The 19,203-nt window shown below is 52.0% G+C and overlaps 1 protein-coding gene across 4 annotated transcripts in view; it reads left to right on the forward strand.

The window, feature by feature from the left end:
- SEPT5 (septin 5) overlaps positions 1-19,203 on the forward strand; it is a 34,376-nt gene continuing 15,173 nt past the window's right edge. Inside the window, exons 1-2 of one of the 4 annotated variants that reach the window (XM_021413341.1) lie at positions 1-76; positions 223-233. In XM_021413341.1, coding sequence (XP_021269016.1) covers positions 34-76; positions 223-233 — 54 coding nt within the window. In that variant the 5' untranslated portion in view covers positions 1-33. Of the gene's footprint in view, positions 77-222; positions 234-752; positions 930-3,216; positions 3,352-16,934; positions 17,059-19,203 lie in introns of those variants that run through there. The other 3 variants (XM_021413342.1, XM_021413344.1, XM_021413339.1) reach the window with 3 other exon arrangements.

Here is a 19,203-nt window from a genome sequence, read left to right on the forward strand (position 1 = left end):
GCGCCGCGCTCCCGGCCGGGCAGGGCCGGCACCATGAGCACCGGCACGCGCTACAAGAGCAAGCCGCTCAACCCAGGTGAGGCGGCGGGGACGCGCGGCCGCTCCGCCCCGGGGCCCGCCGCAGCCCTCACGCCTCGGTCTCTTTTCTTTTTCTCTTCCCGACGCCGGCTTCCTCCGCGGGCATCCCGCCCTCGCCGCCCCGCTCCCGCTCCCGCCCCGCAGAGGAGAAGCAGGTAGGTGGGCTCCGTGCGAGCCGCTCCGCCGCGTGCATCCGGGAAACGGGCGTTCCGCTCGCTGCGTCGCCCCCGATTTGGTTTCTTTCTTTATTTCTCCGGTGCCTTTGGGTGTGTCGCGTAGGCTCGGATGGAGGAAGGCGGCCCGGGGGCTGCGGGAGGCGTTTCGGCATCGGCGGAGCTGCGCGGCGCTGCCCGTGCTGCGGGAGGGAGCGGGGCTCCGCGCCGCGCGGCCGTGAGCGCTGGGACGTGGGGGTGATGCAATCGGGTGACATCGGCAGGTTTCTTGGCTCACCGTTCGGTATTTGGAGGCGTTCGGGGCGTTTTACGGGAAGATTTTTTTCTCTGCGGAGATTGAACGTCTGCGTAAGCGGGAAGCAGCGGAGCGCCGTGCGGTCCGTCCCCGTGATGTAGGCGGCCCGCCGTACCCGGGCTCGGAGACGCCGTCCCGCGAGGGTGGGGCTGGAGGTGGCCGCTAACGCTGCCTTGTGGCGGGGAGAAGCCCCCGGCCTCGCCTGGCTCGTGCTCGTTTCTGGTTCCGCTTCCTCGCCGAGCAAACGTCGTCCCGAGCGGGGCAGTGGTACCGCGCAGCCTTCCCGGGCCGCAGCAGCAAGCGCGTTGTGCAGCACCTGGGGCGTTCGCCCGGCCCTGCCGGGAATGGTGCTCGCCTATAATGCAGGCATGGACGCCGAGAAGGTACCTGTGCGTTTTTGGGAGCTGCTGCTTGCAGTGAGAGAACAAAGTAAACCTAGTGGCAGTAGGATAATGGGGCTTTATCGGGTGCGTTTTTTCCTAAACTGCTGTATTTTTTGCCGGTATTATGTAGTTAGTTGTTAATATATTGCCATTATTCCAATTCTTGTTGTATTTCTGGAGGAAACAATCTAGGCGGTGTTCTGAATTTGTAGGGAAAAAAGTCAGTGTAAACTGTGAACCGAAAGGGAGATTCGTGATCCAAAACACCATGCTGCTCTTTAGCTTATTTGTTTTGAAACAAAGAGCGAAGCAGGTACGTGTATAGCTCCTTTCTGCTCCTTCCCCGGGGTGGGAAGCGAGGAAGGCAGAGTACTTGGTTCTAGATACTATGTAATTCCTGAAGGCCTTTGTCACTCCGTGGGTGAGGGCGGCCGGAGCCCTGCCGCACCGTGTCAGAGGTTTGCTGCCGTGCTGAGCAGCGAGCAGGTCTGGTCTGACAAAGCCTGGTGGATTGCGGGTCTGTGCCGGCTGTGTTCCTTCGGGTGGCGGAGGCAAACCGAGCTGTGCATACAAAGCAATCTGCTGAAACGTGAGCGAGCGTGCAGGAGCACAAATGATGTCTGTATTGTTCGAGAGCAGGGATTTTCTTTCTGTGCTACCTTGTGCCGATCCGCATGCATCTGGCAGCAGGTACCAATTTGAAAGGCTTACTGAAGCTGCAATTCTTGCCAGAAGCGTTAAAAAAAATAAAATATATATCATATAAAAGAGCTAAGCATGGGCGGAACAATAAATTGCATGTAAGTAGCATAGCTTTCGGTAACATCTTGAGAGTATTAATGATTTGCTGAGTACAAATAAAGGAACGATGTGGTGTCAGAGAATTTGTGTTCATCTTCCTTCATAGCGTGGCTGGGGCTGACGCGTTGTCTGGGGCCAAGGGTCTCTGATGTCTGGGTTTGACTCCCAAATGCTGGCTTTTATGAAGAGAAAACAACAGGATTTTCTCCATCTCCCTGATTCCCAGTTTTCCCACATTTTCCTCTTCTGATGTCAGCTCACATTTGGCGCCGAACTCGCTTGCCATTGATGTCAGTGGAGTTTTAGTCCTGGTCTCCATCCACCTTTCCAAGGGGAAGGGTTGTGGTTTAGGACCCTGGGCCAGGAAAACCAGTTTCTGATCTGAAGCTGTACAGCAGCTTGCTTGGTGAGACCAAGCTCCTCACTGCAGCACTGCTCCAGCTGAGTTGGCTTCTCTCCTAGGGATTCAACGGGAGCACTCTTATGGGAGATTCTCCTGGTGGGGCATGGGAGGCAGACGAGCAGCTGCTAACAGCCGTGTACTGAAGAACAGAATGCGTGTAAGGGAAATGGAGCACTCTGTCAGAATACTCTTTTGACTCGAGAACCTAAAAGGGCAAGTGCAGCTGATGGACGCTGCCGAAGCCCAAGGTGTTGCTGTGGGAGTGCAGGTGAAACCTCCTAAGTACCTCGACAAACTGGAGCCTCCTGGCACGCTCCTGCAGAACATGCCTCCTGTTCCACGTTGGTGCGTTTGTTTGGGGTGTGACCTTGCCATGTTGCTGGATCTGGCTCCTGCTCACTCAGGCTCGTGTCTCTAATGCTTTCTGAAGTCTTTCTTCCTCTTTAGGTCAGCGGGATGGGAGCACCTCCTTCCCAAGTTGATCTCTCCACCCCATCAACTCCCAGAGCTGTTTGGGTGTGGGAGCAGAGGCGATCTGGTGGATCCAGTTCTTTCAGTGGGTTTGAAATTACAGGGCTGTGCCTCTTGTGTTCAGCTTGGTCCTTTTCTCCCCTTAAGCATATTTTGAAGCGGTCTGCTCCTCAGTAAAACAGATACATGGAGGTACTGTATTTCAGGAAGATGCTGTGCAAATGGTTGTTTGGCTGAAAAAATGCTGTCAGTGTGAACCCAGGCACCGAGAACTCCTGAATTTGTTGCCTTTTTGTCTGTTTTTGAGATTCAAAATGTATAGCTTTTAGTATTCCTTAGGGAAAAAACAACAACAAAACTGGGAGATTTTCATTGTTCCTGGAACAGTAGATATTACAAAAGCAGAGACCTCTCCTGTCTAAAATGGCAGCTATGCTAAAATAGAGCATCAATTTCAGGCCAACCTTCAACCCAGTCCTGCCTTCTCAGATAGCTTTGGCAGGTGGAAATCCCCCACTTCCCCGTTAGCCGGTACTGAGCCACGGCCTTCTCCTTTTATGGTGAGAAGAACCCAGAGGGGCTCACGAGAACTGTGTGAGCTGCTCTGAGGGCCGTGCCCTGCGTAGCGCAGAGGTACCGAGGCGTTCCTGGGTGCTGTGTGGTGCATCCAGCAGCGCTGCGGTGCGGGCAGGGCATCGTGACGGAGAGCAGAGCAGGAGGAGCGGTGACTCCCGTGTCCTGAGCTTGGTGAGGATGACCTTAATGCCACCCTTGATCTCTGTGTAGACGTGTATGTGATGACAATTGATTAGCTGAGTTTTGTGTAGTAGATGATGAAATGTACTGCGTGAGTGATAGGTTCAGATGTACAGCAGCTTGCTTCTGGGCAGTTCCTGGTCTTTATGGAATTGTGACCAAGTCTGTGCTGGAGCAGCTTGGAGGGCTCCTACCTGTGTTAGATGTCTGCAGCATTTTTACATTTTTATCTTCCGTTTAAGCATTTTCCTTAAAAGAACTGCTTTTGTGATCTTGAGACTTGGGGAAAGTTCTGCTTGTTTGTACCTGTGCTTGTGCAGGAACACATGGAAGTTGGAAGACAGCAGAGTGCACTTCTCAGGGTTAACGCTGTGATTTTATAGTTGTGACTCTTTGAGTCATTGGGAGGGGCAGTAGGGATCTGTTCCTGTGCACAAGTCTGACACAATCTGTATCCATTCGAATGGAGTGGGTTGTGGTGAGGGTGTTTTTGCTAGCAGGAAGCAAGGTTTTATGTTTGCAGCTGGCGTGGGGGATATTTCACCACAGCTGGATTGTCTCCCACTGCTGCAGATTGCCCTGGGTGAGGCTGCTTCACTTTGACTCTCCATGCTAAAGTCTCTTCCAACCGATGTGTTTTCCAGCCTTGGTCTTACATCCTGGCTCCTGAGACATGCCTGCCAGAAAGGGAGCCGTGCGTTAGTCACAGGCTCTAGAGGTAGATACTGGAAACACTTAAAGCAGCACATCTCTGCTTGTTTTTCTGTTGTCCCAGTGTATCTTGGCCAGACATAGCGTTGGGGTGGAAGCTTTTACTTCTCTGTATAAAGCCTTGAGTGTCTTATTCATTTTTTTTTTTTTAAAGCCAAATTCAAAAGGCAGTGTTGGTTCCTTGCCCTCCAGACTGGGCAGGGGCTCAGTGCTCAGCACAGCGTGTCCAGAGCCGGGTGGGACTGCAGCAGGTCCTGGGGCTCAGCCCCGTGGCTTCCTGCCCTGCCTCTATCTAACCAGCCCTGCTGCAGGCGGCCCCGTGTCCCATAGATGGATTATTCTGGGCTCAGGAGGTGAGCTCCATCCTGGGCGCTTTGGCTTCTTTTAAATATTTTTTCCTTCTTTTTTCTGCTTGGCTTCTTGGAAAAGGACTGTAAAAGCAGGTCAGCACATGGCTACTTAGAGAAACAGAACTGCTGGAGAGCTGGGCACAGCCTGCCTCCTGCTGCCGCTGTTCTCGCTCTTCAATTATTTATGCTCCAAATGGGTAAAATGGTCGTCAGCACAGGGCAGGGGAGAGGTTCAGCCTGCTCAGTGCTACTAGCAATATGCAGTTTATGAAAAGGAGGTGTCCCTTGAGCGGGGATTTTTGTCCCTTGAATTTCCATGAACTGCTTGGCTACTTACATGCGAGTCCAAAATTCTGCTGTTCTTGTGTGAATTGTGCAGGGCCGTTTCGGGCACGTTAGCCAGTGTGTGACAGATGTTGGGGCCTGATGCTAGCGAAGAGTTAGCAACCGTCGTTTAACCCCAAGAGACTTGTGACACTGTTGCTCAGCTGCTGGGTTGCGTCGTGCTGGGACGTTACGAAAGGCGGTTCATAATTGCAGAGGCAAAAGCGTTGCTGCCATCTAAATAAGGAGAAACCCAGTCCCTGGATACTTTCAAGCCTCCAAAGCCCCGGAGTCTCTTACAAGCTCCTAATGCTCTCAGAAATGATACTAGCTTCACGTGGATCCTGTTCTTTGCATGGCTATTGTAGTAGGAAATAAATTTAATGTGTTATACCAGTCCTGTCCCACCCTTTGAGCAGAGAAGCAACAAGGGAGTTCAGTGTCTTCTGGAGCACACGCATCCACCCTCAGCGTGGGTCTAAGTTGCTGGTTGTTAAATACCCCATACAGTGGGCGTGCTGGGGGCTGTGCGTTCAGCCAGCTGGCTGCTCACTGTGCTGGGCCAGGTTGGGTCCCTGCCGTGGGTCTTTGGAGCTTTGCTAAATGAGTTTTAAATGTTCAGCCCGAGGGGTTTCCCCAGCAGCTTTGGGTCACCCCGCAGCTGCAGTGGTAGCTGCTGTAACTGTGCTGCTGCCAGACAGAGCCCGCGTGCACCAAATCCAAGCCTGGAGAGCTCTGCCCCATCTTGGATACTTCAAGCACTTCTTGCTGAGATAACTGTTAACTCAGCCAGGAGGGTTTCTCTCTTGTTTCTCTTCCAGCTCAAGTGATTTCTGGGCTACTTTTTTTCTGGATAGCAGCGTGTGAAGTGAAGGGCACCTTCCTTGCCTACCTTCACAGCTTCTTGCCTGACCAGCAGTAGGTCTTCATCCCCTTCCTGCCCCAGACAGAGATTTCCTTGGGCTGTGATATCTCGCAGAATATTCCTCCAGTTCTCAAGAAGGAAATGTATGACATCTCTGATAGACACGCTGTGTGACTTCAGAGTTCCATGAAGCTTATGCAAGTTGTTTCATAGCATGCTGGAATAACTCCATGCGGGCTGGATTTTGCCTGTGTGTGTATGTCTGCAGTGCGGTTAGCCTCGAAGCACAGGAAGAATGTTTGTCTGCTGTTATGCGTTCCTTTTGTCCCACAGAATCGTCCCTGGAGCTGTGAAGAAGTTAGCAGTCGTTGTGTTCCCACAGTGATGTTCAGAAGCTGGATTTGTGTGTGGTGCATCAGAAGAGCTGGGATCAGATCCCAGAACATGTGCTTCTCGTCAGTATGCGTGCTGCTGTTCATCCACGACTTGGTATCCCATGAATGCTGTTTAAATGAGTAGTGGAAGGTGGTGCTGAGTGCTGGCAGGAACGATTTGTGTCTGTGGTGCTGCCCAGAGTGGCTGGACTGTGGAAAGCAAAGGAGATCTTTTGTTGCTCCCAACTCAAGTGAAGAGTCCTCGATGTCTTGAGGGCTGAATGGATTAGTATTCTTTATTCCCCCCCTCTTGTATGAGTGCATTTCCAGTGCATTAATTAAAATGTTACAGCTTGCTCACACTTAGCTCTAGGCTCTGCAGCGCCTTCCCCTGGGCTGTCGCTCCCAGCCCCTGCCCGTGGGTCTGTTACCCCGAGCACTGTCACAGGGCTGGCAGGGGAGCGTGCCCAGGGCTGCAGCAAAGCTTGGCTCAATGTTGGCCGAGAGGAGCTGAAGAGGAAGTGAAACCCTGCACAAGCATCTGCAAGGCTGTAATGCCAAGAGGGGGAGGCGAATTGTTTAGCTTTAGTACAACTGTCTACTCCTGAAGTCCAAAAAAAATGTTGTTTCTCTTTTTTTTTAAAGAGAAGTCTGGAGTTCATTTCTTGAAGAAGATGTAGCTATAGTTCAGGGATGCTTGAGGTGGCAGGCACCCTGCTGGTTGCAGCTGGGCAGCCCTCAGTTGCTGTGCATGGCAGCATGAGGTGCTGGGGATCTCACGCTGTGCTTCATGCTCATGGTGGGGTCTGTGAGGTGTGAGCCGGTCGCCAGTGGAGCTGTAAGTCGGTCAGAGGTGGGAAGCCCTTGACTAGAGTTTAGCTCTGGCTGTTCTCGCACTTCTTGGGCTGCTTCTCTGCACAGCTGCACTAGCTGACAGCAGAAGAGCCTGTGCCAGTGCTGGAGCTCTCACCCTGAGGTTAATGCTGGGGAGACGGGAGCAGCCTGGTGGCTGGCCCACCCCGGTCCTCCAGCGCTGTACTGCGCATCTGCTCGGAGCCACACTCCTTTGCTTGCCAGCTTTGTTCGGCTCAGATCTTTGCTCTTCCTGGGAACTTTGGGAGTGCCCTGTTTGTTTTGAAGCTCGTTATCAAGAGCATCCAGGGTGTGCGCGGAGCCCTGGGATGGCCTGCCTCTGCCTGACCCCGCCCGGGGCAGCTGCTGCTGCTCCCCTGGAATGACTTCTGGCTTGGGAACCGGGAGCTGGGAGTGCAGTCCTAGCAAATAAACCGCAGGAGCATGAGTGCTGGCTGCTGGAGCCGGGCCACGGGGAGCCAGCTCAGCCTGCTGACCTCTGGATATTCTCGGTGCAGAAGCGAGGGAGGGGAAGAAAAGATCCACTGGGCTTGTGGGAAAAGAGGCTTCGAGGGCTTGATGTCTTCCTTCTGCTTTCTGTGAGGCAAAGCCCATGGATACAGCTGTGATCTGCGCTGCTGTGACTGTTCCATTTTGCCTTGCAGACCCCTGAGCTATGTGAGCACGCAAAGAGCAGGCCTTTCCCTGCTTTAGTTTGCATTACCGTTATTTTTAAGATCACTTCCCAGACAAATCACTTCACTTTCAGCAATTTGTAATGTCTCCTGGCTATTCTCTCAGCATGGAAACTGTTCGAACCCTGCCTGCTATGCTGAGCTCATTCTTGCCATGATGCACACACGTGAAGTCTCTTACCTCCACTTTTAAAATAAATTACACACTACATAAATTACATATCCAGGTGAAACTTGAGTCACAAAGCTGAATGTCTGCTGTCAGCCTGCCCGTGTTGTCCCGCTGGCTCTGCGTAGTTTAAAGCTCTCCTGAGTCTCTGCACTGAGTGTTAAATGGTGTGAAGTGCTGTGAGTGTAGAATTGGAGATGCCTATCTGGACCAAGAGTAATTTCCCTTTGCCCAAAGGCCTGCTGTAAAAAACAGCAGAGATGTTTATGGCCCTTAGGATGCTATAGATTCTCTGAGCTGCTCAGAGGAGCTGGTGAGGCAGCAATGGAAGGAGCATCACAGCCTCTGGAGCTGGTATTTGCCCTGGTTTCTGGGGAATGGCTTGCAGCAAAGTCCTGCTTCTGTGATGGTGCAGTACTGAGATGAGCAAGTGTGTGATCACAGCAGTAAGAGGGGGGGATGCTGTCTGAGAGCATCTCTTCTCTCCCAGAGGCTGCATGTGCATCCCTGCGTTGATGGCTCCCGCACCGTGGCTGGGGCAGTGCTCCGGCTCCCTTAGCTGGATGGAGCACGTTGGAAGGGAAGCTGCTCGTGCCTTGCTCCTGAGTTTAATACTTTGCCATTTGTCTGCTTACTTTCAAGAACTCTCCTTCCCTTGAAAGGAGCACTTGACAAAGTGTGTATTTATGAGGGAAGCAGGTATTAGAGCAGACAGTTATTTAACAGGACTCGGTGCTTATTCTGGGCAGTTAATCCTGGCACATGCTTGGGAAGGACTCCAGGTCCACGGAGCAGCTGAGTGCTCTGCTCTAGTCTGCCAGAAACCCTGGGGCTGCTGCAGAGGCGAGAAAGCCAGAGGTAGGTTTTGTACATACACCTCAGTACTGTCACTCTGATCTGTTTGGGATCCTCTGAAGCACCACTCCTGTGGGCAGAATGTGTTTTTGGGGAGCAGGAGTGTGTCCTTGCCACTCGGATAAGCGTTGCCTGGCCTGCCCCACCACATGAGCTCACACCATTTGATTTCACAGGAATGTAAATGAAGCCAAACCAACTGGATGGAGCTTGGTGTTCCTCCTCCTCAGTGCCTGCTCTATTCGGCCTGCTGGTCCTCGCACAGCAAGGCTGCGTGCCATCTCGTAGCTGTGTGATGGCATTATTTTCAGCAGCCCTCATTAATGTCAGTGAAAGCTTTTCTGTTTGAGCTGGTAGGGCCACTCCACAGCAGCTGCTCAGAGGCTCTGGCCAGTGCCAGGCGTTCCGCTGCCCCGTTTGAATGGCCAGTGTCATTTGAACATCTCCCCGCTCCTCCTGTGGTCGCAGTGTCATGGGCAGGTGTTGGTCAATAGCGGAATTGTTCTCTTGGTAAACAAGTGATGGTGTTACCGGAGTTGTCCTTCATGTAGCAGCAGTGCAGGGCGTGCGTGGGATCGCTAACGAGGGACATCGCGAGGCTTGTTGGTCTGAAAGCTTCAGGAACCATCTTATTTTTCTCTGCAAAGTGTGTAGATGTTCGTTCATGTATGCTGTTTTGCGCTGCATCCTCCTCTTGGACGCGTTTGGTACTGAAGCGTGTCCTGGCCGGGTGCAGCTCGCAGCGCAGTGGTGGGCATTTTGAAGAGCTCCGCTCCTGTCCGTCGTGACGTTACCCACAGCGGGTGCCCTGGAATCGCCTGGGTGAGGCCCTGCTCTTGCTTCCTTGGACATCCCCTTTTGTATACCAAGGGCTGAGATAATTTGTGGGGACCTGTGCACATCTGGCATGCAGAGCCTGTTTCTTGGGGGTTTACGACTTCCCTTAATGCAAAAGAGCCTACTTTTCTTTCTTTATTATTTTTCAAAAAAGCCTGAGGTGTGCACCCACCTCTTGGCTAGCGTGCTGCACCAGTAGGCCGGTTGTGCCTTTCCTACGCCAGAGAAAACAGATCTCGCTTCGTATTCCTAAAGCAGTGGTTTATAAATGAGCCTGAAAAGAAAAACTGATTTCCTTGCATAGGGCAAAATTGCATCAGAGAAGAATTCTATCAAAATTTCGTAAGTCTGGGCCGTGAGTTAGGCCTGACACCGCTGACTTGACTGTGCGCCCATAGCACCAGAGCCCCTCTGTCCTGGCCCTGGCCCTGGCCCTCAGCAGCGCAGGCGGTCAGCAATCCTCGCACTGCAGATTTTGTTTCCCCTTTTCATCTCTGCAGGCTGCGGGATCTGCTCGCTCTGTGCAGCCTGAGGCGTGATGCTGCTGGAGCTGTAGGACGGCCGCGGGGACGGAGCCGTGTCCCTGCCCGTGTAGCTGCTTCCGTTTCTTCTCGTGTGAGGCAACCGCCTGGCAGGAAAGCACAATTTAGTAAATGCAATTTTTCCACCTCGTTGCTTCTGAGTTCCTTCTAACGTTGGGTATTGCTGTGCTTTGTGTGTCCAACAACCACAGCATTTACAGTCAAATGACTTTGTCTCGTCTAATATCTTCTTCAGTTTGATTTCATTTCTCCAACTTCTAGAAATCCATTATAATCACCTCAAAGGCGACATTTCCAGGAGCTCCACTCTTCCAGTGCCTGTTCCATGAATATCTCCCATCTTGCATCTCCTTTAATTTACCATTCTTGTCATGTTTGGGTGGAGCCCAGAAAAAACAACAACAATGAAATCAACAATACCATTGAACAAAATGCACAGGAGTGAGGGTTTTACATTTAGCTGTTCCTTCAGATCAGGACTGTATTAGTGAGTCACTGCTAACGATTTTGGTGTGGGGCAAGTGCAATTATATTGATGGCTCTGATTGGATAAGCATTTCATTATAGTGGAAATGAAGACTGAAATAGCAGTAAGAGCAGCGCTGCAGTAATGTTATCTGCAAAGAACAGATGCTATCAAGAACCTAGTTTGTTCTGTGTGGTTGGGCCGTGTTGCTGATACAGTGACATAAGTTATTCAGCGTGGGGCACTATCCTTTTGCGGTTGCTTTGTGACTCAGTTTTGGGGGAAGAAATCATTACCTCAAAGTGGAAAAGTTTATGGGTGGAATGGGGCAATATGTTTCAGAATGTGCTTCCTTAATCTCTGCAAGATTTAGGACTTAAATGGATTGTAGGAGATGGACAGCTCTGTGCTAAGGTTTCTTCCTAAGGCTATGATTTTTGATAATGAGAGAGGAAAAATGCCTCTGAAATCTGGTAGAAAGTACCATCCCTGAGATTTGGTGGAACAGTAACAGTATTCCCGGTCTGTCCTGGTCAAACTGGGTTGCTGTTGTTTTATGCTGAGTTAGCACTGGTGACATTGGCCAACATGGCAGAATCGGGCTCTAAACCCATGCTTTTGTGGGAAGAGCATAAAAGCAGCTCTGATGTTCTTGTTGCTAGGACTAAGCACTAGGGGGCTTGAGGCTCAGCAGCGTTCTTCAGTGTTTGGATGGGGGTGGTGTGTGTAAAGGGCTCTCCAGGGCTGCCCGGCAGCTGGGCATTGTGTGCCCAGAGCTGTGGGCTGCCCAGCGCCAGTGATCCCACTCATGGTGCCTCTGAGGCTGTCGACATGTTCCGGATCAGCCGAGGGGCTGGCATGCTCCTCTGGTCTGGGATGACGTGGAGATGAAGGACAATAGGATGAAACGTCAGCTTCTCCACTAAGGCTGCAGTCAAATACAGTTATTTTAAAGGCAAATCTTCTGGGCAGCTTGCAGTAATCCAAACCTGCCGCCAGCTTTCTTTGAATATGGATGAAAGTGCCCGAGCCTTTTGAAGCTGAGAGGGGCTAGGGACCCCCGTCGTTAACAGATGCGGCCTTGGTGAGCTGCCTGCCGCTGCTCTGCCCACCGCTGCGTTAGCTGCTCGCAGCTGCTGTGTAGCACGAGCTCTCACCGTGTCCACGAGCAAGCTGCCGCTGAGGAATTCACACACCTGGTGCCAGCCTTACAGTTCCCTTTCATGTGCTGCGGTCCAGGGATTAGGTTCAGGAACGGGGTTGGCCGAGGAAAGTAACTAGGAAAATACTGCAGGAGGCTCCAGGCTGCTCTGAATGGCCCTTTCATCTCTGCCTCAAAAAAAACCAGTGAGAGCCATAGCATTAGAAAATGGTTTTGAAAGGATCGATCTTCCTTGTCCCTGCCCCACATGTACCCAATTCCATATACCTGGAGAAGTGAAGTGTAGTTATTTTGTACGTTTCTGATGTGCTGGCCTGTTAGTTTTGTTATATAGTTCAGACTGCGAGCCTGTTAGGGCTGGAATTTTCTTTGTGCTTAGGTTCAGGACCTTGCTTGTGCGGATGTGCTCTTCAGGAGCATGTCACTGACTGCAATCCACTCCTCGGAAGAGAAATTCTGGACTGCAGAGCATAGGCTGTACCCTGAGGTTGGATGCTTCTGCATCCCATGTGCTTCTCCCCACTTCACCTACACTTGTCACAGGATGAAAAGCTCTTGTAAGCTTTTCTATTGCACATCTCCTCTTACCTTTTGCTGTATTGATAATTGAGGACATTCTTGCCTTGCAGATGAAATCAAGGGTGGTTGAGAGAAGTGCAATGGAGCAGCTGTTTGTCTGAAGAACATCTGTTCTCACTGGGCTCCCTGCAGTTTGGGAGTGGGCGCTTTCACCTTTAAAATCCAATTCTAGCTCTGTGTAAACAGTGAAACAGGATCTGCTCCAAGGGGAACAGTTTGTATAGTTTAAGTATTTCTGGAAAAGGAGAGTACAACCTTCGTCATCCAGAGAACTGATGTCTGTAAGTCTGTAGAATTCCTTTGCAGAGAAGAAGCCTGGTTTGCTTGGGAAGGCAGATTTTCTGGAATTAGGTTACTTTTTGTTGCTCTTAATAGATTAATGAGTTCACAGCATCCCTTCTGTATCCTCAGATCTTGCTGTCCAGAATGTTCAGCAGTCCATGCATGTGCCTATAGATTTGGAAAAATACAGGCATGTTTTTGTATGCTAACCTCTTATCTGTGAGTTCTTCAAATGTGGCAGTCTCATCTTTATTAGGCTGCACTGAGCAAAGCCTTTGCTTTCAGTCTGAATGGCTTTTACCTGTATTTTGGGTGAATGTCCAGAAAACCCACTCAAATGAACAGAAGGAACATACATTAAATCTTTGTCAGAGCGTGAGCGTATGCAGGATTATTCATGTGCAGCTGCTTCGAACATAAAATGGATGCCTGTTCCTGCACACACACAGCAGCTGGGCACTGGAGAAGTGTGAAGCGTACAGAAAGCGGGAGATCTCCTACACACAGTGCTGGGGGTTCTTCCTGGTACACAGCATGGTGCAGAGCTCTCCAGGGTGTCTGGGTGCAGAGTGAAGAGCACAACCCTTCATGAATATCTCTGAGCATCCTCGAGGGCTTGGCATGATTGCTGGCCCAGCCAGGTTTGGCTTGGGTGTTAGCAGCGGGGGAGAATTTCACTCTGTTTTTAGAGGTGGCAGAAATGCAGCTCAGGACATGGTATCTCTGCACTTCTGTGTGGATGCCATGGTTTTTACAGATAGGCAGCTTTGGTGGAGGAGAGGCTCTGCTTCTCTGTGGTAGAGTCAACCACACAGCAGCTGAAGCTTCCCAGAGGCATTTGAGCCTTGGGAACCCCCTTAGCTCAAACTTTTGTCTTTGAGCCTGTTCCTCCGTGCGCTGGAGCTCCTTGGGGCAGCGGGGTGTGAAGTGCGCCCTGCTCAGCCCATTGCTGCTGGAGCTCTGCTGGGAGCCAGCACGTGCTGCTGGTGAGGAGTGCTGTGGCCCCTCGTCTCCTTGGCAAGGTAACCTGTCTCTCGGCTACCTGCTTCCCAGCCAGCTCCTCACTATGTTTGATGGCTTCTTCTGACATCTTACTGAGTTACAGGTGTGAGGCCAGAACTGGCAGAGAGAAGCTGGTGCTGCTTTTGAAATGTGTCTGTCCCGCAGTGTATTTTTTCATAATCTGTGCTGAAGAAGACCCACCAGTACAGCCCAGGTCTCTGGTGCCAACTGCTTCTAGAAGGACTGAAGCCCACAGGGGAGAAAGCTCTTGCATTTATTGTGTTTTTGGCTGGTTGATATCCAGAGAGCCTCTGGAAAGAGGCTGGGGAACAGTGGGCTCTCTAGGAGCAGCTGTCACACTGTTCAGTCCCAGGGATGCTGTGTGATCTAGAGAAACTAGCATAGAATTGGCAGCACAAGTGGCCTGGAGTTTCAGCCTTTTATCTGCTTGCAGGAAATTCTAGAAACATGTAGCATGTGATCTACAGCTGTGCAGACAACAGACATCTCCATTGCTTCTCTATCCACTGCATTTACAGCAACTCCCATTACTCCATGGTAAAGAGAAGTTACCGTGCTCAGGGTTGCTTTGGCCAGTCACTGCTCTGGCACACGCTGAAGGCCAAGGCCATGTGCATTTCATGCACGGGCTGGAGCTGGTCAGGGTCCAAACAGCACATGGGTTGCAGCAGCTGTATTTGCTCACAAAATGGCCCCGAGCACATGGTGGTTCCTGTTGTAATGAGAGACACGGGATTCTGGAAGGGGCTTGCAAAACCTCAGTGCTTCCCTCTGTAGAACAAAATCTGGTGTGAGGGGACAAAATCATGGCCCTAGAGGAGGGAACAGTGTGACCATGATATATCTTGGCTGTTACTGTTTGAGGCACTGTTGGGCACTGTGGTCAGTTCAGTGCTTCCAAGAATGAGATACTGATTCATCTGTGGTCAATGGGTTTTTAAAATGATGCCACTAAACAATCAGTCTGGTTGCTCCTTGCCAAGCTTGGCTGTTGCAAGGATCTTTTCCTTAGGACAGCTCTGTGCTGCTGACCTGAATTTCCATCCTCCTCGCTCAGCCTGGTTCCTTGAGGTGGTGGGTTAAGGACAGCCTGATCTGGATATGTTGTCACTGTGGCCCATGTGGTGGCCTGGCTCACATTCAGTGCTGCCTGGATGGGATTAGTTACCAATACAAATCACTTCAAACAGTGTGTGCATGGGGAGAAAGAGATGGGCTGCTGCAGTGCAGGCAACTGAGGGTCAGCAGCTGGAGCTGGGCACAAGGTGGAACACTGTGGCCAAACTTATCGGGCAGCACCAAGCTGTGATTTCTCCCCAGTGTTCTGCATGGCTTGGATTTGGGAAGCTAGGGGTCAAGCACAGTCCCATGCAGCTCGTGCCATTCCCTGGTGTTCCTGCCAGGTTCCCTCTTGGAGGGGAAGGAGGGAGGTGAGGGTGGAGGGTTCAAATGACAGCTGACCGGGAGTCAGAGATTAATGAAGTGTTGAGCTCTTAATGGGGAACATGCTCCGTTGATTTGGGTTTCCCCTCCCCACCCATCCCGCTCTTTCTATTTGTAGCACAGACTTGAAAGCAGCTTGAGAACGGAAGTGATTTCAGACTGGTGGTGACCTCATCCATCTCCAGCTCTGAGGTGGAGCAGTGTTTGGAGATATGTCCACAGCTTATGTTGCTGTTTCAACACTGCAGGCAAGAGGCTGACGCTGTGGGGAGAACCTGGTGCTTCACACTCCCTGAGTGCTCTTGGCATGTGTGGGCTGGGATCTCCCGCCCTACAGTGTGCCAGTCCCTCCTCTCTCCTGAGGACCTCTCCCTGCTAGGTCCTGGCATCTCGCCGTTTGCTGGGATTTAGGGCTGCTGGCACCAGCGGAGCTGCCATGCTGCTTGGGGGAGGGGTGCAGCTGGGCTGTGCCCTGCAGGGTGTGTGTGTGGTGCGAGGTGGGGACGGCTGTGGAGTGTTTTCTTTCTGTTCTCATCTTCCTAAATGCTGGTGGAAGAGGAGGAAGTAGGAAGGAAGAGAAGGCAGAACAGAGTCCAAAGAGAGCTGATGGGCAAGAGGCCTTGCTGGAAGCACCACGTATCAGAACAGTTCCTGGTGAGAAGTTAGGCCCTGTCTTGCAGGGTGCTGAGCTGTGCTAACGAGCTCAGGAGAGCACATGCAGATGCTGCATGCAGAAACTAGCAGACAATTCTTCCTGACATGGTAAAAGACCCTTCTTCCTTTTCCTCTTGAGGTTACTAAGATTTTCTCTTGCACATCTGTAGCCTGGAGTTCTTGGACTGTGCTGATGTCCAGCAAGCCCAGCACCTCCTGACTACTGAAGCTGCCCTGCCGAGCACAGCCCTGGACTTTGGAATATGACTGAATGCTGTAGTGAGCACAGCCTCTTAGTGCTGTCTCTCAAGTCATGCGGGGGAGTCCAGCCGCTTCCCCTTAAGACTAGATGTCTTCTGGCACAAACTCAGGCTGAAGAGATGCTGGGCCTTGGCAGGCTATGGCTGGGAAAATAAAAGCAGTCTTCTGTTGCATCTGTGTAATTGTAGAGGAACCTCCCTGGCCCTGGGTAGGCAGTACTGAAGGGGGATAAGAGGAATTTGCTTTTCTCTTGGCCTCATCCCAGATAGGGGATCTTGACTCCTGCCCAGATATAAGTTCCCTCCCACCGTTGCCGAACAGAGAGAATTTAACTCTTCTTGGGATTGAACAAGAGACTTGCCCCTGCCCCTCTTCCCTCTTGCACTGGGGGCAGGGTCTGTAGGCAGATCCTGCCATTTGTGTCAGTGTAAGGATGAGAGTTTACAGTCCCATTTTCCTCCTTCCTGCTGCAGAGCTATCTTGTCGCCTGTATATGATGTAATAATCTGTAAGTACGTGAATAAGTAGGAATTTTGTGTTAAAATGTCGCCTTTCCGTCCCCTCTGCTCAGCATCCCCCAGCTCTGCTGATAGCACTGGAGTGCAGAGGCAGGGAAGCGTGGCTGGCTGCGTGACGGAGGAGCTCTGCCACCTCTGTGAGAAGGGCTCTGTGCCATTGGAGCCCCGAGGAAAGCTCACGCTGGTGATGGAGGACCTGTAGTGCCAGCACTCGCTGCTTGGTGGGGCTCTGGCCCTTGGCAGCGCGCTGCCATCTGCGCCTCCTGCGTGCCCTCCCCAGAGGAGCCATTGAGCCCCGAGCTGTGCCACTCGCCGGTGTCTGTGGGGTACAATAACGCTAATGTGTCCAGGCGGCAGCATGAAATGGACTCGTGTGTCAGGAACAAAGGAGCCTTTGTACCAGGCCCTGCTGCCAGCAGGAGGTTTGTCAGCTCTGTGCGCTAACACGGCGCTCCGTGCCCAGCCCTGCTCCCCCGGCTCAGTGCTGACCCGCAGCCCGGTGGCAGGGGCTCCAGCTCTCCCTTCACGGTGGGAGGTCTGTGTACGTGTCACGTGTGCCCGAGCACGGCCCTGCTCGGTGGCTGTGGGAGGCAGGACTCCTGCACCTCCAGTCCTGCACTGACAGCCTGGCTGTGTGTGGCCTGAAGCTGTGATGTAGGGCTGCATGCATTTCCTGCAACGTGCAACGTCCGGGAGCGGCACCAGGAGGACTGGGACAGGGCTGGAGCAGACCAAGGTGACAATGGTGCTCTACCTGGGGCTTTTAAGGGAGGTATTTCTGGCAGAGTTTGACAGAGCAGGCTGAGTGGGATTGCTTAACAATATGTGCCAGGTTTGAGAAGAAGTGAGGGGAACTCCTTTGCTTGGGCTGTCTCCTGGGCTTCTCTCTCCAGCATGTCCCATCTCTGGCTGCAGTGTTGGTGCCGTGCTGGCACAGAGCTCAGTAGAGCTGTGTCCACAGAAGCTGCTGCCAGGGCACTGAGAGCAACCCCCTGCAGCGCAGTGCTAGCGGTGGCTGGGATGCGAGACCGGGGACAGGCTGAGGAGCTGGCCGCGGGCTGAGGCAGCAGGACAAGATCACGGTGGGAAGAATCCCCTCTGTGAAGCTGTGTTGGATGCTCAGTGATTTTGATTCTATGGCAGTTTTATCCAACCGGTGGCTACTACTGCTGTATCCCAGGGTGCTCCTGCTGCCACATGGTGTCCGTGGTATGTCCTGGTATGTTGTCCCTTCTGGCCAAAGAGCACTGTTCTCCAGGAAAGCTGTTTGGTTGCTGCTAAGCAAGATGATGAGGACTTCAGTGGGAAGGAGAGCTTGACACGCACTCTGCCATGATTGCCCATTCACCACTGACACCATCCCTTCCACAGGAAAGGGAGCTGTAGGGCCTGGGAGGGCAGGCTGGGAGGAGCACGAGGTCTCTTCTGGCTCCAAAGAACGCTGTGTGCGCCCAGAGAGGAAGCAGCAACCACAGGAAAAGGGTAGTTGCTGAACCAATTTGCCAAGAATTAAGCAATCTATTTCAAAGCATGAAATTGAGCAAGAGAACTCCTTCCCTTCTAAAGCAGGTGGAAAGGAGAAGGCAGAGTCCTTCAGTCCAAGAGCCAGACGGGGCCAATACCGCCCTTAGTCGTCCCCACACACAGTGTCCCCTGCTTTGATCCATTCCCTCCTACTGATGCTGTTTTCAGAAGCAGCCTGAACATTCCTCTGCCGCATGCTGCTATTTCACCCCTTTTTGGGGTGGATGCCCGTTTGCCCCAAGTATATGGGGAAATAAATACATGAAAAAGGAGTCTAGATAAAGATTGATTTGCACAGTGTGAACTTGCAGGACCCTGATACAGAAAGAAAGAGGCTTTGGTAGCTGTTAACTTTGGGATCTTGGTTCATCATCAGCAGTTTCTTTTTGTAGAGGACAGACCAAGGGATGTGGGTATGGCTCAGTCAATCCCTCCTCTGCTGTGGTGCCATGCAGAGCAGGGACTAATTCAGTGCAGTGGTGTGGCTGCTGGGAGCAGTTCTGTTCCTGCAGGGATGTGGCCTGTGGGTGTGTGTGTGCGTCAGAGCCTAAGCAAAACCAAGCTGGGGGCTGCTGTGCCTTCCAGGTGTGTCTTTTGCATGGAGGGGAAGTACTGTGTTGCACTGGGAAACAGAGTTCAGTCCCTGTCCACTGAGGAGAGCATTGTCTCTCTGGAGCCCTTTGCAGCTGCTCCTGCAAGCCAGCACGTAAGTGGAAACAGATGGCGTCATCGCAGTGGTTGGTAGGAATCTCACTGCTGCAGTTTTGCACAGAGCAGTGTGAGGGCTGAGCCACGCTCCCTGCCAGGCGAGCTGTGCTGCTTCCTGCAGCAGCCTCAGGCAGGGTCGCTTGGGTAGCACAGAGCCGTCAGGGCCCTGCCAGTGTCCATTGTCTTGGTAAATAGTCTGGAGGGACAGGGTTCCTGCGAAGGGTCTGGGTGAAGGAGCACCTGTGTTATGGAAAGACACAGGCAGTTCTCAGGTATCTAGCACGATCCAAGAAGGTCTTTCGCTCTGTTTCGCTGCAAACTCAGGCTCACTATTTGTATATTTTCCATCCTTGTCAGCATCTCTGATAAGGAGAAGCAACACTCAGCAGTTCCTGACTACTACTCTTAAGGCTGAGAGAAATATTGTTTAAATTCCCTTTGGCAGACAGCACAGTTTGATTTAGATTTTCAGTGACCTGAAGTTTTCTCCCATCATCACAGCATTTAACAAAATGTAAATCTCCAGTCACGCTGCAGGGCAAGCAGCAATTTGTGCAGCAGAGGTGTAACCAGGCTTAGTGTTTGCTGGAGCAAGGAGATGGGGGAGAAGTGGACAGGAAAGCATTGGACAGCATCTCCTGCTTCCCCA

The sequence above is a fragment of the Numida meleagris genome, chromosome 14, assembly GCF_002078875.1.
Source record: "Numida meleagris isolate 19003 breed g44 Domestic line chromosome 14, NumMel1.0, whole genome shotgun sequence".
NCBI classification, from domain to species: Eukaryota; Metazoa; Chordata; class Aves; order Galliformes; family Numididae; genus Numida; species Numida meleagris.